This window comes from Elephantulus edwardii, unplaced genomic scaffold, assembly GCF_000299155.1.
Source record: "Elephantulus edwardii isolate Elephantulus edwardi_28Jun2011 unplaced genomic scaffold, EleEdw1.0 scaffold00055, whole genome shotgun sequence".
Lineage (NCBI taxonomy): Eukaryota > Metazoa > Chordata > Mammalia > Macroscelidea > Macroscelididae > Elephantulus > Elephantulus edwardii.
Window position 1 is genome coordinate 1821843 of NW_006399805.1, and position 17136 is coordinate 1838978.

The following is a 17136-nucleotide window of genomic DNA, read 5'->3' on the forward strand; positions in this document are numbered from 1 at the left end:
ATATCATGCTTAAAAAGGTAGAGAGTGTCAGCATAAGAGAGGAAGACCCTAACAAGACAGATTGACACAGTGACTGTAACAATTGGCTCCATTATGTTGGAATGGTGAGGATGTCACAGGATAGGGCAGGGTTCATAGCCATTGTTGATAGGGTTACTGTCATTCACAGTTGGCTTGATGGCACGTAACAACAAAGATAAGGAAATTACTTGGTAAGAATGTCTAATGGTAGTTCTTGCTTATTCTTTGTTATTTGTTTCTCTTGGATAAAGTCCAAATCCACCCTCATTCATAAACTACATGTCATGCTTCTAGCTTCACCAGCAGTTTTTGGTTTCTGTGTCCAACATGATACCATCTCTTTGTTTCATCAGCACTGAACATCAGTTGTAGATGGCATGCTTTTTCTTACCTCGAGGCTTTTGCCCATACTCTTTCCCTGTCTTTGAATCACTCTTCCCTTCCAACTCCAAAACCTAACTAATCTGTGCTCATCTTTCAGATCTTAGCTTATAAATCATCATCTGAATCCACAACACTGATCTAGCTATTCCCCCTAGCATAACCTCTCACCTTAATTTTGAACTCTTAAGTCTGAAGTCCAGGTATTCATTTGGCATTACGGTTTTGACTCTTACTTTCCAAAACCTTTGAAAAGTCAAGATTTCTTCAAAAGCATTTGATCATTTCAGGATTCTGTTATGTACCATCAATTCAAAACCCACTCCAGCAGGTTTTCAGAAGCAGTAAGCCTCTTATAAGGAGATTACTCATCTTTCTTCCATGGAGCAGCTAGTGGATTTGGAACATGTACCTCTGGATTGACAGTGCAACTCCTTATCACAGACTCCTTCCCACTAAGCCCTCAGAGAGCTCCTTTCAGGACTCTTGGTGCTCTGGAATCAGAACCAAGTTATAGCTGACCTTCAGTTGGTTTTCAGAGATAGTAAATCCCGTGAGAGAAAGTTGCCCGTGCTTCTCCCACAGAGCAGCAGTAGGATCCAAAGCATATGCCTTTGGCATTGCAGCACAGCTTCTTACCAGTAAGCCACCAGGGCTCCTAAGAGCTATCCTTCCTGGATTAAACTAGAGCATTCACCAAGTCATATGTCAGCAGTGTCTTGTGTTATCCTTTCTTAAAATTACCTTGCTCTCAATTTAAGAAGAACAGAGGGTATAATAGAAACTTACATATTGCTCTTACACCAAACTGTTTGCATGGATCATCCAGTCTAAGCAGACTAGGAAGAAAGATGTGGCCATCAACTTCTAAAAATCAGCTTGTGAAAACTCTGAATTACAGATTTTTATTTTGAAACTCTGAATCACTTTATTTTGTTGTACAAGGGGTCCTCATGCGTGAGGAACTGGCTCTCTGACAGTGAACAGCAACAACTAGGTTATTAGACTCTTTAATTTTTTTTTTTTTTTTTAACTTTAAATAGTCCTTCTATGGGCAAGCAGGTAATGCTTAAATTCCTGCATTATTATTCATGCAAGTACATCTTTTATTGGTTTCATAGTATTCTAATACGTGGCTTGGGTGCTCTGTAGAATTTAACCATTCTTTTGTATAACAATTCTTTTAAAGCTTTATTATTACTACAGTTAATTACTGTAATTTGAGTTGGACTTAACATATAATTATTATGCTTATGATTCAGTAAAGTGGATTATTTTATTAAAACTATATTTAAGTTGTCATGAGATCCACCTTTGCTTGTTTGAAACCATAGAAGAAACATTTGAATTGTTGGTACCAAATTAGAAGTGCTACATCTAATTGTAAAATTGTTGCTGCCTGTTTCAATTATTTATTTTACTCTTGTTAAATACTATGTAAGTGTTTTTTTTTTACAGTTGCCTAAATCTATTGTCTTAGATTGAGCATCCCAAGATTTAAGCAATCTGAATTTACAAAAAAATTAACTAGAGTATAACAATTTTATCATCCCCTCAAAAGGAAAGTATAATTTAAATTAACACATTGGCAACTGCTTAGAAAGAAAGAATTTACTATTGTGTCTAACACATATTTATTATCTCAAAATTTGGCATGTCTAAGTTTGGGTTTATTTCTGAGTAACTGTTGGCAGTAAGTCTGTGAACACAAGGGATTTAGCAGACTCCCATCTGTAAGCTTTGTAATTAGTGGCTTCTTATTCCACTAAATCTGTAAAAACTCAGTTTATTATAATTTGATTGCTCTTTCACATCTGTATTCATTCAGGGTTGTTGTTGTTGTTAAGTGCTGTCGAGTCAGATGGCTCCTAGTGACCTTATCAGCAAAAGACCTGAACATTTGTAAAACTTTCATTGTTTCTTCAGGTTCATAGAGTTTCCGAAGGTAAGCTATTTGGGAAGTGGATGCCACTCCTGCTTCCAAGCTTGTTTTAATCGGGAGCTCCACCAAACACTGTCCACCACGGGTAACCATTATCACATTTGGCACATCAGTGTCACAGTGTTCAGCATCACAGCAACAACAAGTTACCTCTATACAGCAAATGAACAGACCAGTGCTTTAACACTTAGAAGAATATTTGACCAAAAACCAATTAATATCAGGCCTAAGGGCCACAGATTAAAATCACCCACCTTTGGCTTGGAAGCATCACTTTCTGTCCACTAGGCCAACTGAGTTCTCTCATCGTTGTTGTTAAGTGTCGTCGAGTCATTGGTGACTCATAGCAACCCTATGAACAAAAGGCCGTAACACTTGTATAACTTTCATCGTTTCTCCAAGTTGATAGGTTTCCAAAGGCAAGCTGTTTTGGAAGTGGATGCCACTCCTGCTTCTAAGCTTGTTTTAACTGGGGAGCTCCACCAAACACTGTCCACCATGGGTAACCAACAAGCTTGTATTGTGTGTTCACTCTTTACCAGATGCCATTTCCACCAATGGTGATGCAAAGTTGTAAAACCCCTGCCCTGTTCTAGAGTAGTTTTTTGTTTACTTGTTTTCTACCTTTAGTTCTTTTGAGTATATTCTCCCCATATCTGCCATGGTTGTTCCATGCTTTTCTTCCCATAGTGGCAGATCTGTACTAATTGAGAGGTTAGTGAATTCAGCTAGCAGACTTGTTCTTTCTTCTCCTGGCTCTGTACCTCATCCTTCTGCATCTTTGGGGATAGTACTTAATTTTTCCAGACCCTCTTAGATAATTTGCCTCAACGTCAGAGTATTAGATTAGTTGATTCCAAGATCTTACCTAGCTTCAAAAAAATTTTTTAAGAGCATTAAATTAGTTTTTATACAATCTTTCATTTACTTTATGTGATGTTCTTGTATATTATGGAGGGTTTTCCCCCTCACAGTCATCTTGCTAATAACAACATTCATGAAAGCATGTAAGCCAGCTACTTCACACCTCATGCCTTAATGCACCATTTTAGGTAGCCCTTTTCTGATTTGCCCATCCCTATCAAACTGGTACTCTGAAGGCACTAGAATATCCCTTGTGCTGAAGGATCTCCAAGGCCCACAGATTGACAGTGCAGAAACCCTCATGAGTTCAGAATTGATGAAAGTAAAAGTGGATTGACCATTTGCTTTCAAGAAATCATATTCCTCCTTTGTCCACTTTGTTTTGGGCTTATAAAGTGATTATAAAAGTCTTTCAATATTATCTGACCTTACAACCTGAGCACATCACTTCTGAAAGCATAGTAAACTTTCAGAACATACAGATTTTATATAAACACTAAAGAGTGGCTACTAGAGTTGAGTTGATTATTAAGATTAGAGTGCCTTCCAATTTATTCTGGTTCCTAATATTCTGTAGAACAAAGCAAAGCTTCCCAGTGTGGTTTCCTGGCCTGCAGTCAGTCTGTCTGTGCATATATGCTTTATATTTCATAAATACGAATATTGCCCATCCTTCTCCCACAGAGCAGCTGATAGATTCTAAGTGCATGCCTTTGAGATTGCAGCACAGCTTCTTTCCAGTAGGCTGCTGGTGCTCCTTGAATAAGATGTGCCTATGTAATTTAAATGTGTCTGTATAATTATTTCATGTGTTCACAATGGAATGTATTTGGACAGTCTTTAAAATGTCCCAGACGAATGTATTGAATAGGAGTATAAAAAGACATGAAGTTAAGGCAAACTAAGAAAAAGAAATACTAGGTCATTTGCCCTGTGAAAGTAGATAAAGAAAAATCAAGATTGCATATAGACTAGCATTATCTTCCCATAGTGTGCTAGGCTGATTTAAATATTTTACTTCATTTTGATGTTTTTTTAAAAAGCATTTTGCACGTATGATACTTGTAGCATTGAAATTGTGGGAATTTAGATTCTTGGCATGTATGCTGTTCTTGAGCACCGTCACATTGCTCTGACTTACAGCCACCCTACAGAACAGAGTAAAAATTAGAAAACCAGTGATTTCCTAGTTCAGCTCTGCATAGGAAGTTGTGCAGTCGCACCTCTGGGCTTAATCCACCAGTTTCTCTGAGGAAAAAAAGATGGTCTCCTCCTATGTGATTGACAGCATAAAAAATGCATGGGATGGCCAGCTGTAAATCAAGTTTGGCTTGACGGAGGGGAGTGAGTGTGAGTCACCTCCCAGGAAACAGAGAGCTGGGTGTTTTGTCTTGCAGATGGGTTCAAACTGCTAACTTCATGTTTAACCCCCAAATGCTTAACCATTATACCACTAAGACTTCTTGTAGAATAATTGAGTCCATAAGATTTACTTTCTAAATGTAGATTTCTTTCCTTTAACATTTCAATATAAGATTAAGAAAAATTTGTATTTACTAATGTCAGTTTTCCACAAATTATTTGACAGTGCAGGATGACCACTTGTTTAATGAATTTCTTAGGAAAATAAAAGATCTTTAACTTGGGAGAGTTGGAACCATATAAAAGAATAAAATGGCATAATGGGGGGGATGGCATTTTTGTTGTTGTTGTTGTTATGTGCTGTTGAGTCGCTTGCAACTCATAGCAACCCTATGTACAAAAGCCCTAAATCCTACTCTATCCTGTGCCAACCTCACTGGCTTCTACACACCTACTCCCATTACTGCAATCACTGAATCGATCCATCTCATCAAGGGTCTTTGTCTCCTGCGCCGTCCCTCCATTCTCCCAAACGTGATGTCCCTTTCCAAGGACTGATCCCTCCTTGCAACATGCCCAAAGTATGTCACACGGAGCGTCAGAATCCTTGCCTCCAAAAAGGAGCCCAGTTTCACCCTCTCCAGGATGAACCTGTTTGTTCTCCTAGCAGTCCATGGTATTTTCAATACTCTTCTCCAGCACCACAGCTCAAAGGCATCAGTTCTCTTTCTATCATCCCTAGTCACTGTCCAGCTCTCTTGACGCATAGCATGCAATTGCAAAGACTCTGACCTGGATCAGGCGCACCTCAGTGGTCCAGCCTGCTGTCGTTGCTCTTCAGTACTCTGGAGAGGTCCCTGACAGCTGATTTTCCCAGTGCAGTTCATCTCTTTGATTTCCTAGCTGCTGGTACCAAGAGTGTTGATTGTGGAACCAAGCAAACTAAAACTATTAACAATCTCAAGAGCCGCAGAATTTTTTCCCTAGAAATATCATTGTTATCCTATGCCATGGGCAGATATTCTCACTGACTCTGTCCTTATTAAATAAATATATTCCACTTCTGGTAAAGTTTTGTTTTTCCAGGGTGAGGTGTAACTATTTTGTCTCTGTCGTTAAACTCAAGCTGGCCCAGAGAAGCCTTCAGTCCATTATTTCCTTTTCGTACATCGTATAAAAATAACTACTCTTCCCCTCTCCTCCTCCTAGCTTCATTCTGGTAGTCAGCGTTCATACATTCTTTCAATACATAGTTGAACAGCTTACATGCCAGGCATGTTTTCTACGTGCTGGGAATAAAATCATGGACGAAAGTGCTGCCATGGAGCTTACATCCTAAAGCAGAGAGATGGCAATAAGCATTTGCTTAATAAAAAAACATATGTTAGAAAATAGTCCTGTGGATAAAAGTGGGGCAGGGAAGGATGTCGTTAGAGAGTAATTACTCATTTTTTATCAGATGTGAATATATTGTAATTTTCTTTTTTAATTTATAGTTCCAATGACAGGCTTCACACAAAGAGCAACCATTGATCCAGAACTGAATGAGATACATGTCTTATCTGGACTCAGCAAAGACAAGGAAAAGAGGGAAGAAAATGTCAGAAACTCATTCTGGATTTATGATATTGTGAGGAATAGTTGGTAAGAAACTTGGCTCTGCTGGTATCCCAATGTAGCATTGTTGGTATATTAAAAAGAGATGTGACAGTTTATATTAACATGTGATGTTAAACATTTAAAAATCAATAGTGAGTGAGGAATAAAATCAGTAACAGTGCTGTCCTATCAGTGAGCTGATTTTTGCTTGAGGGCTTTTTCGTAGTAGATTGTTCCTGGCCCGGGAGTCAAGAGAATATTTAATAATTGTCTAGGTCCTACTGCTAAGCAGATCTAGGAGAAGAATCTTCTTTGAAAACATCATCCTGTCTTAGTTTTTACAAATGAAGATGTTTGACACAAGCATTGTTTCTCAAAGTGCGTTCCAAGGAACCATTGCTAGAAGATAACAATCAGTAGTCTTTAGTTGGAAAATATTCCTGTGACCAGATAAAGTAGAGAAATTTAGAGTAGACAGAGTTTTTTACTGTAGACCTTCTCAAGCCTTTTGATATGCTAATATTTTAAGCCCTCAGGGAACAGGGTATTATTATTTAGCATTTCCAAGCCCAGCTCCCTCTTCAGGGCATCTCACAGTCTGGTGATGCAGTCTTGCTTTGAAAGCTTAGAGGACCCAGCTCCAATATCCTGTGCCTGCACCACAGTGAATGCATTGCAGAGCAGAGGCACTTCTGAGGGCCTCCCTCACTAGGAAACGGTTGGTTCTCTAAACCAAGTGACATTTTTGAGGACTGGAACTCAGTTCTCATACATTGATAGTCTTTTATGACAGTGACTAAAATATTTAGATTTGAGGCAACTTCCCCCCCAGTTGATAATTAGGTATGCTGTGGAATTCAGTTTTATAGCTATACAAAAAATTATTTAATTTACCTTCTATCTGTTGCTCCTTTTCTAGAGTAAAATGCCTTAAAAGGACTGTTTTGCAGGTCCTGCGTGTACAAGAATGACCAAGCTGCGAAGGAAAACCTGAATAAAAGTCTTCAGGAGGAGGAGCCATGTCCCAGATTTGCGCACCAGCTTGTTTATGATGAGTTACACAAGGTATCCTCAGTACCTCCACCACAAACTTCCACAGTCTGTAACTCAGAAAGCCACCACACCCACTCTGACTCATAGTGACTCTCTACTGGAGGGAAGAGGGCCTCCCCTCTTTGTCCTGCAGATCAGCTGGTGATTCTGACTGCTGGTCTTTGGGATAGCAGAGCAACACATGCTGTGCTACACTACAAGATCTTTACAGTCTGAATGAATCCCCGAAGAGAACTTAGTTCTGATGTTTTTAAGGGAATTGAATAGTTATGATCTAGAGCAGACATTCAATAACACTTCTTCCTAAAGTTTCTTAGGATGATAAACATTTTACATAATCTGTAAGTCCTGTCAGTTTCCCTTTTCTGAAAATCCCTTTTTCTTAAGCTACATACTTAAGTGCATAGGAATAGTGAAAAATGTATGGTTTTTAGCATTTGGTTGCTTGTCTCATCATATAAAAACTTCTTGGTTTTACGTGTTACTATTTCTGTAAGAAGTTCTTTGATCTTTATTTTTCCTACATGTAAAAGATATTTCTGTTACTAGTTCCAACTCACTTTCACGCTATATGTCAGAGCACAAGTGTCCCACAGGGTTTTGCAGGCAGTGATCTTTACAGGAGCAGATGACCGACTCTTTCTTTCCTGCAGAGTTGTAGGTGGGTCCATACCATTTTCACTTACTAGCCAAGTACATAATCATTACATCATTTGGACTCCTTATCTTTTCGCTAGCCTAGTGAAACCGTCCTGGTTCTGAAGTTCTGTGGCCACTAAATGTTCAAAGTATGAACTATTACGCCTAAAATTGTACATGTGGTTCAGTCATTTGGGCTCAGATATATAGAGTAAGTTAGTGACAGAATTTGTATTCTTTCTCTTTTAAGTCACAGGTATTTGTTTAAACCTTATGCTCTATAGCTTGTGACCTCTGGAAAAGATACCAAAGGAGTTAATAGAAATCATTTCTCTTAATGTTTCTCATGTTAAAAGAGGAATTAATTTTCTTCTGCAGATAGAAAGAATAGCTCTATTTTATAATGCCATTGAATAGAAATTTTTTCAAATTTCTTTTTTTTCTAAAAGGTGGTGGTGGTGGTGGTGGTGGTGGTGGTGGTTGTTGTTAAGGGCCGTCAAGTTGTAGACGACTCATAGCGACCCTGTGAACAAAAGACCTGAACACTTAGAATATCTTTAAAACCATAATTAATTATTTATATAGGCCTTTAGTTCGACTCTTTCTGCTGTGTAGTTGAAAGCATCTCAGCTGAGCCTCCATTGTATTTCTCAAGTGGTAAATTACCCAAGAGATTGCTCATCTTTCTTTCCTGGAACCACTGGTGGATTCAAACACCAGAGAAGCTTGGCCTTTCCGTTAACAGGGCAGCTCACTGCAGAGTAGGCCACCAGCGTTTCCTGGTCAGTTAGAATATAATAGTGACAATATTACCATGTTTTAGTTTTAGTACTAAGCAAATAGTAGAATAATATTATAAAAGTTATTTCACAGGGGTTGAGGGCAGGATAGCAAAAGAGTAGCTAAATAATAGACACTGCATTGGAACAGATGAAGGGGAGGAGACTCTCTGGAAGGAGTATGTGATTAGACCTTATATATATGACAACAGTCTGGGTCAAGAGGTGCATTGCAAAGTGGACTGGGGAGGAAGAAAGAAGGGGAATGAATTAATGAAAACCCAAATTTTCTGTAAACTTTCATTAAAATCACACAAAAAAGTTGTTTCACAAATTTGATACTTGACATTTTAGCTAAATTTAGCTAAATCAAAAGTAAATCACTACTGGTTTTAGCTTAAGCGACTCCATCCCCTCAAGTTTCTGAAGCCATAAATCTTTATGGGACAGAGACTGCTCGTCTTTCTCCAAGGAGTGCGTTCAAATGCTGACATGTTAGCAGTCCAACACAGGACACGCTGCACCCACTACCAGGGCTTCTTAAAGCAAATCCTAAATGTTTGAATTAAAAGCTTCTAGCTTACTCTTGACCTCCAGTGATTTGACAGGTATGTCAGAATTTTCTTTGTGTTTTTTCAAAGTATTATTGTGGTGAACACTCGTTTTATTTTGCGCTCCCCGTTATCTATTGCCTCCTCAAACTCTGAGTCTGAGGTTAGCTTCTCACTCTCATTGCTTTGTTTCACATCTTTCTGTATATTTATAATAAACACATTTGAGTATATAATAGAATTAAGATAGTGTTTGAAAGTAAAATGGAAATGAGAAAAAAATTAAATTTGATAAAAATGCAATAATGTATTTATTGTGTGTATGCGAATAAGGCTAGGCAAGTTTCCTTTATAGTAAATCCTACAAAAATGAAAATAACTTTACTTCTGTGATGTCTTGAGCATGCACACATTTTCCCCCCCTAAATCTGCTTTATTTTGCCTTTTACAGGTTCATTATTTATTTGGTGGAAATCCGGGAAAATCCTGTTCTCCAAAGATGAGATTAGATGACTTCTGGTCACTGAAGTTGTGTAGACCATCAAAAGATTACCTACTGAGGCATTGCAAATACCTCATAAGAAAACACAGGTATAAAAAGAATTCACCTTAAATAGTTCTGACTTTTATAAACTGTTGCAGATGGAAGTGTTAGAGATGGGGCTTTTCTCTTTGGAAATTTGATAAGGTGACTGTGTAAATATTGTGAATATCATACATTTTGTGGAGCCCTGCCTCTTCCACTTATTTTTGCTTTTATCTTTCAAAAGAAGATTCAAAATACAGTGGTGCTAAATTTCTACATATGAACAAGTGATCTATCATAACATTTTAAAACTGTTAAAATAATGAAAAGTCTCTTGAAGGTAGTGTACCTACTTGAAAATAACTGGAAATCATAACTACTACAAGTTATATATGTTCTAGACGACTGATGTGTGCCTGGTGAATGGTAATACAGTTAACTATATAATATCTCTATCATCGAATAGTTTAGAAGAGTTAGACCATCTCACAGTACTCCTTTTGCCATTTAATTGAAAAACTGAGTCAAAATTTTTACATTTTATTTGAGGCCTTTAGGAAGTAATAAACTACCCCCCCCCCAAAAAAAAAAAAAAAGTAAAAATATATCTGTTTTTTTTTGGTTCCTGGTAGTGTTTGATGGTAATAGTATTTAAAATTTAGAAGGTCGGCCTTTTAAAAAAAAAAGAAAAGAAATCACAAAGATTGCTAACAGATACCAAGACCTAGGAGAGAGACCTACAGAAGAAAGTAACACATCTGAAACCCTGATTTTGCCTTTTAGTCTCTGGACCTCTGCAAAAGTAAATTTATTTTCTTTAAAGCTTAAAAAAAAGAAAATGGTAATACCTACCAGGTTATTTTGTGTGTGGTTGTTTTGGGTTCTTTAGTAAATGTGTGGTAAGCCGTGTACAGTATTCTAATAATAAGCATGTAGAATGGATTCTCTTGTTACCATTACTTTATTAATGAAGACATGAAAGTGTAAGGATGTTATGTAACTCGGCTAAGTCACCCAACCATAGTGACAGTCTCGCTGTTTGGTCCTGAGTGTTCTCTCTCCAGACCTCAGCACTTAACCACAATGTGGTCTTGTCGTCTCTCTCCTGTCCCCCATCCCACCACATAACATATATTATTTACTTATATATTCTTTTAAGCATCATTGTTTTACATAAAATGTTTCATAGATATAAATTAGATTCATACAACTTTATCATACTGTTTTGTTATTGTTCCTTTCTCTGCTTTCATGAGTTGTCCTTGACATTATGTATCTGTGTGTATACTAGCTTTGTGTATTATTGTGAATAGCATATCCGCTAAAAACCTATAGGAAAGAAGAGCTTTTCAGCAAGGGAAATACTGGTTTTTTTCCAGAAGGTTTCCTCATAGGATACCTTTATTTAATGCTAATATTAGTTGAAGGCTAATAGCTAAAATTTCAATCCTCAATATTTTACTTTCCTTTTGAAAGCATAAGATTCAGTTGGAGAGAATATGATGTTCCCTTTCTCTTGAGTACCCGACTACTGCTGTTGTTGTTATGTGCCATTTTGTTGGATCTGATTTATAGCTGACCCTCGGGGGGGGGGGCGGTTTCAGAGACAGTAAATTGTTCAGGAGAAGATGGTTAGCCATTTTCTTCCTCAGAGCAGCTGGTGGATTTGAACTGCATGTCTTTGGGTTGGCAGGGCAACACCTTACCAGAGGTAAGCCACCAGAGCTCCCTTTGTGACAGCTAGTGGTTGGAATGTAGAGCTTTTAAAAAATAGCCTAACTGTAGACCAAAAAATGATTGAACAAGATTGTTGGATTTTTTTAATATTAAATTAGGATTAATTTGTTAGTATTTATATCTTTTACTTTTAATTGAAAACTAAACATAAGTATACTCCTCCACTATAGCTATAATACCTGGTATTGGAATCCCATATGTACTTCTCAGTAATTACTCATGACCTTCAAGTATTAAACTTTGTGCTAAATTTTCTTTGAATCACCAGTACTTCCATGTGAGTCACCACCTATTGCTCCTATTATCACAGAGCTAATAGAATAAATCAGTTCCTACACATCTGTGAAATTCAAGTAAAAAGAGAACAGAAAATAAGCTCCTCCAGAGGTGTTGGGAATGTTGGACTCAGCAGGTGTGATGATAATTACACTGTCTCCTGCTTCCTCTGATTAGTTCTTTCCTTTGTGAAAAATAAGGACCATGAATTGCCATCAATTTCAAATCCTCTGTAAATTTTCAGGAATTCTTTAGGTCATCAGTTAATTGTATGTTAACTAACTGATAAGACAGTTGAACCCATTTTTTTATTTTCAAGAATCTAACAGCTGTTAATTTGAATTTACATTAAGAGTCCCACTTTTATTAAAAACAAAACAAGAGTCTCCCTTTAGATACCTGGAAAAATATAGACCCTTTACCACATTCTTAAAGGAGTTTGAGGACCATTATGGTATTACAGGGAAGAAAATTCAAAATACATTTCATAAATTTGGGAACAACATTAAAATTGTCCTTTTATTTCATATTTTATAGTAGACACTTGTTCCATTATATGGAAATTTAACAGTGAATAAGGAAGAGTGAAAATGAACTAAGTTAGCCTTTGAGTTGGGGTACTGGCAGAGTATTGAATATCCCTTGACCTACCAGAAGAACAACAGATGTTGCGTCATAGTTAGGAAGGTGGAAGGCTGGCTAAGGAGAAGACGACCCTCAGCAAGCCAGATTGTCAGAATGACTGCAGCAGCGGGCCTGGGCTTCAGCACAGTGCAGAGTTTGAGGGTGGCGGAGGCTGAGGTAAGCTTTTGAGCTGCTCTAGGTAGGGTGTCGTGAGCTGAAGTCACTTTAATGCCATGGCAGCTGACAACCACCACCTTGAATGGCTAATTGGCATGTTTATTTATTCTTACAGAAATATCTTAGTGAAGTATTTACCTAATTAAAATAAAAGTTTGGAAGGAGAGTGTTCTTTGTCAGTTGACTGTTTTCTTGTTTTCTGTTAGATTTTGTCCTCTGGCATTTGAATAGCCGCTCTGAAGCAGACAGATGGGTAGTCTTCTCCCGTGCCATGTACAGCCTCAGAAACCCAATGGAAGGCCCACTAGGAGTTGGTTCCCAACAACAGAGAGAGAGCAACACTACTCAAGTTTCCAAACAATTACTGTTACTAGAAAAGGGCAGGGCAAATTTTAAAAATAGGGTTCATTCCTATTCTGTTAGATACAGAGTAGAACTATTGGCTGAAGCAGAATTCCAGACTGGAGACAGAAGTTCGGCATTGAACTTCTTACAGGCCAAAACTTAGAAAAACAAAATAAGGAGAAAATTAATCCTTCTAGGAAACTGACCTCTTCACTAGATTGAACATGGTGCTAGGATTATGCTGCTTAGGATATTTCAAAGTGCAGAGAACACAGGCATGCTAGAAGAATCTCAGCTGAGAGAATTTATTGAGAACGTTCAGGCTTAAGATACTGCTTTGACATTAAAACAGGAAGGGGCTCTTTAGAGTAGTGAGAGAAGATCTTCACCCTGAAACCCACAGCGTCCCTTTTCAGCAGGAAGTAGCTAAGAGAATATGCCATCCCCTTTTCCTTATGACTCAGGGTGAAGTCTCTCTCAGGGAGGAGTGATAGGGAATGGCAAAGGACACACTGACAAAGAAGATTAATCAGAACTGGCTTTGACAAGCACTGTGGCAATTGGACAAGAACAAACTGGGAGGAGGGTAGAGAGAATAGTGCAACAATGAATGAATGGAAACCCAAAATCTCTGTAAATGTTTATGAAAATTAATAAAATATAATTATAGAAAAAAAAACAGGAAGGCCTAATTGATTGTGATTGTTTAGAACAAGAGGACTATATTAAAAGCAATTGTAGTGGTTTTTTTTGTTGTTGTTGTTGTTGGCTGATCATATTGTGTTGACTACTTATTCCTGGCTTTATGTGCCTTCCACCTTCTAGATTTTATACACATAGACACTATCTGCTATCTTATGTCTTCTGTATGGTGTGTATGTGTCTGTGTCTGGTTTGGTTGAGTTTTTTGTGAGGGTTTTTTGTTGGTGGGGTTTTTTTTTATGTTCCTATTTATCTCACATTCAGATTTCCTGAAGAGACTGGAGAGTATTTCTCAGGAATAAATCTGCAGACCACTTGGTGAACTGCTGATCAAGCTTGAGATAGTTGTGTTTGTCTCAGGTGTTGAATCAGCCGTGGGCCGGGTAGTAGAATAGTTTGCCCTCTGTCTAAGTTATTCTCATCTGAGTGAGGCTGATTAACCTGCCTTTCCCTCTTAGGGCACTGTGTGATGCGGGAGAATAGTAATAATTTTGTTAGTGTTTTCTGCATATTCTCTCACTAGATTAGATCTAAAGACAAGAAATCTCCTATTTGCACCACATTTCATTTGTGACCTTTTTGACTACTTTCCTTAAACAGAGAAGATTAAATAATTCTTTCGTTCTTGCTCTCTGTGTATTTTGGAAAATGTTTTTGTTAGTCGCTTTCATGTTGATTCTCATTTATAACAGCCTTATCTCTGTGTGCAAAGTTATATTTGAAAGGGTTTCAAGGCTGTGACCTTTTTGGAAGCTAATTAACAAACCTGTTTCCAGTATCCCCCTGGGTGGGTTTGAACCAAAAGCCTTTTGTTCCATAGTCAAGTGCTTAAACATCTTCACCACCCAGGGACCCTGAACAGGCATTCCAATTTACTTAAAGTAAATCTAGATATAATTTTGCTCTAGTACGAGAACATTATCTATAACTTAAGTAGATACATACAGCCAAACAGATTTTTTTTTCCAATTAAGTCATTGTTTCCTTCAGTTTTACAGTATGTTAGACCGGTGGGCATACACCTTTCCTGACCTCATTTTCTTACTGTTTAAAAAGAGTGGTAATATTGCTATGCATCAGAAGGCTGGACAGTGACTAGGGATGATAGAAGGAGAATTGATGTCTTTGCACTGTGGTGCTGGAGGAGAGTGTTGAATATACCATGGACTGCTAGGAGAACAAATAGGTTCATCCTAGACGGTGAAACCAGGCTGCTTCTTGGAGGCTTCATCTGACATACTTTGAGCAGTCCTTGGAGAGGGACATCATGCTTGGGAGGGTGGAGGGACAGCGCAGGAGAGGAAGACCCTCGATGAGATGGATTGATTGAGTGACTGGGGTAATGGGGGTTGGTATGTCAGAGGCAGTAAGATTGGCGCAGGATAGAGCAGAGTTAAGGACTGTTGTACATAGGGTCACTGTGAATTGCAGGCAACTCGATAGCACATAATAATGATAATAAAACGAGGATAAATGAAGTAATATATATGAAATAGTACAATTTACAATAGAGTGAATCCTTGATAAGTAGTTGCTGCAAATTATTATTTTTTGGTATTTTTTATTGTGAGTCATAGAAATAGTCTCATTAAAAAGATCTAATGAATCTATACTCATTTCGTTTTCTAGAGAATCAGTTGAACACCTGCATGGGAAAATACACTGTGTAGCCAAATGTCTTTATTATATCCCCAAGTTTTTAATGATAGTCTCAATAGTAGACCTGTTTGGCTCTTTTGCCAAGTATGTTCTGTTAAATATTTAGCATATTCACTGTGTTGTATAGTTAGTTGATTGTCATTGCAAGAGAAAGATGCCTGGGATAGAGAGAGATCTAACCCATTTGCTGGAATCCTGGCCATTTAACATCACTGCCATATCCCAGAGACTGTCTGCATACTAGTTTTCCCACTTCTGGATTCCCAAACACAAGGTTCTTAGAGATGCAAAATTACTCCTTCATATACTGTGTATTCCACTCGAGGTCTGAAAGACATTTCTTGTATTTATTGTAACCTTACATAATTATTTTTCCTCTTTGGTTTTCTCAGGTTTGAAGAAAAGGCTCAAATTGATCCTCTTAGTGCTCTGAAATACTTGCAGAACGACCTTTATATAACTGTGGATCATTCAGATCCAGAAGAGACAAAAGAGGTGAAGTAGAATAAACTTGGAAATTGAATTTATTTAACCTTTTCCTACTTTGCATTTTCTTGAGCATTTAAATGAAATTGGTGAGACTACTGATTTTTAAAATGGCAGCAAGCAGATGAAATAAAAATGGAATAGGCATATTATTATGGGGTGATATGAAATTCAAGTCACATAAAACCCTTGATCCGTTCAGAAAGGATTCTTAGGTATAAAGTTTTAACTTAATTTTGTCTGATAGGAAGGAAATAGAAATTGTTATTGCCATAGTCTTGTGCTTCTTTTACTTTGCTAAGGATTACTAAATAGCCCAACATACACTTTTCTATTGCTACTCCAAAATTGCTCAAGAGAAAAAAAGAAAATTCCCCACTTTTTAACGGAGAGAGCTTAATATTTGGTTAGCTGTGTGTTATAGGGGTACACCTTGATGGATTACTGCTAATTTCACCTGTCAGTACAGTTGACTCTTGAACAGTTCAGGAGTTGAAGTATCAGCCTCCCACCCTTTGGCAGTTGAAAATCCACATGTAACTTTTGAATCCCCCAAAACTTAATTATTAATAGCGTACTGTTCATCAAAAATCTACCTGGAACTTAATCAATTAACATATATTTTGTATGCTATACATATTATTTATTGAACTCACATAAAAGCTGCATTTTCAGTGTAAGTTAAAGAAGTTTTTTTGCGAGAAGTGCAAGGGTTTCTGCATCGGTGTGACTGCGGTCAGGGTATTTCATTTGTGTACAATGCTGGATTAATTTGACTCATTTACCTTGGAAGAAAATGAGCAACCACAGCCGCAGACCTCAGTCTGTGGTAATACCAAGTCTTTCCGCTTTTTCTTGTCGTGGCATAACTTTTCTCTGCTTCTGGGGAGCGCTAAGCAGCATCACTGGTGGTGCTTTGTGTGGGTCTCCTGGCCTTCGTCAGGGTGTATGGCATTTAGTAGGGTGGGAAGTGTGCTGAAACCATGGGAGCACTTTTTACTAGGACGTGCTGTTTACTGGGGAGAGAAATTGCTCCCAGTGAGGTGATTGCATCACATGGTGTTTATTACTACACGACAAACCTGCACCAAGTGGACCATGCAGTCCAAATTCTTACTGTCCAGTGGTCAGCTGTACTTCCAAACTTGAGAAATAATTAGCAGATCATTATGTTCCAGTTTTCTGGAATGTAATATATGATGTTGGTAGGTGCTGTCAAATTGAGTAAGGCTTATAACAAAAGATCTGAAACCTTTCTATCCTGCACCAGACATCCTTAATGCTTCCACCAGAACCCATTGCAGCAGTCACCATGTCAGTCCACTTAGTTGAGGGTCTTCCTCTCCTTCGCTGACCCTCCCCCATTCCCAGCATCATGTCCCTCTTTAAGGAGACAGCACTGCACTGGGAAAA

At 37.9% G+C, this 17136-nt stretch overlaps 1 protein-coding gene across 1 annotated transcript in view; it reads left to right on the top strand.

The window, feature by feature from the left end:
* MKLN1 (muskelin 1, intracellular mediator containing kelch motifs) overlaps positions 1 to 17136 on the top strand; it is a 163167-nt gene that overhangs the window by 131532 nt on the left and 14499 nt on the right. The window contains exons 13-16 of the mRNA XM_006887133.1: positions 6067 to 6214; positions 7120 to 7234; positions 9643 to 9782; positions 15630 to 15732. Of these exons, the coding sequence (XP_006887195.1) occupies positions 6067 to 6214; positions 7120 to 7234; positions 9643 to 9782; positions 15630 to 15732 (506 nt within the window). The remainder of the gene's footprint in view (positions 1 to 6066; positions 6215 to 7119; positions 7235 to 9642; positions 9783 to 15629; positions 15733 to 17136) is intronic.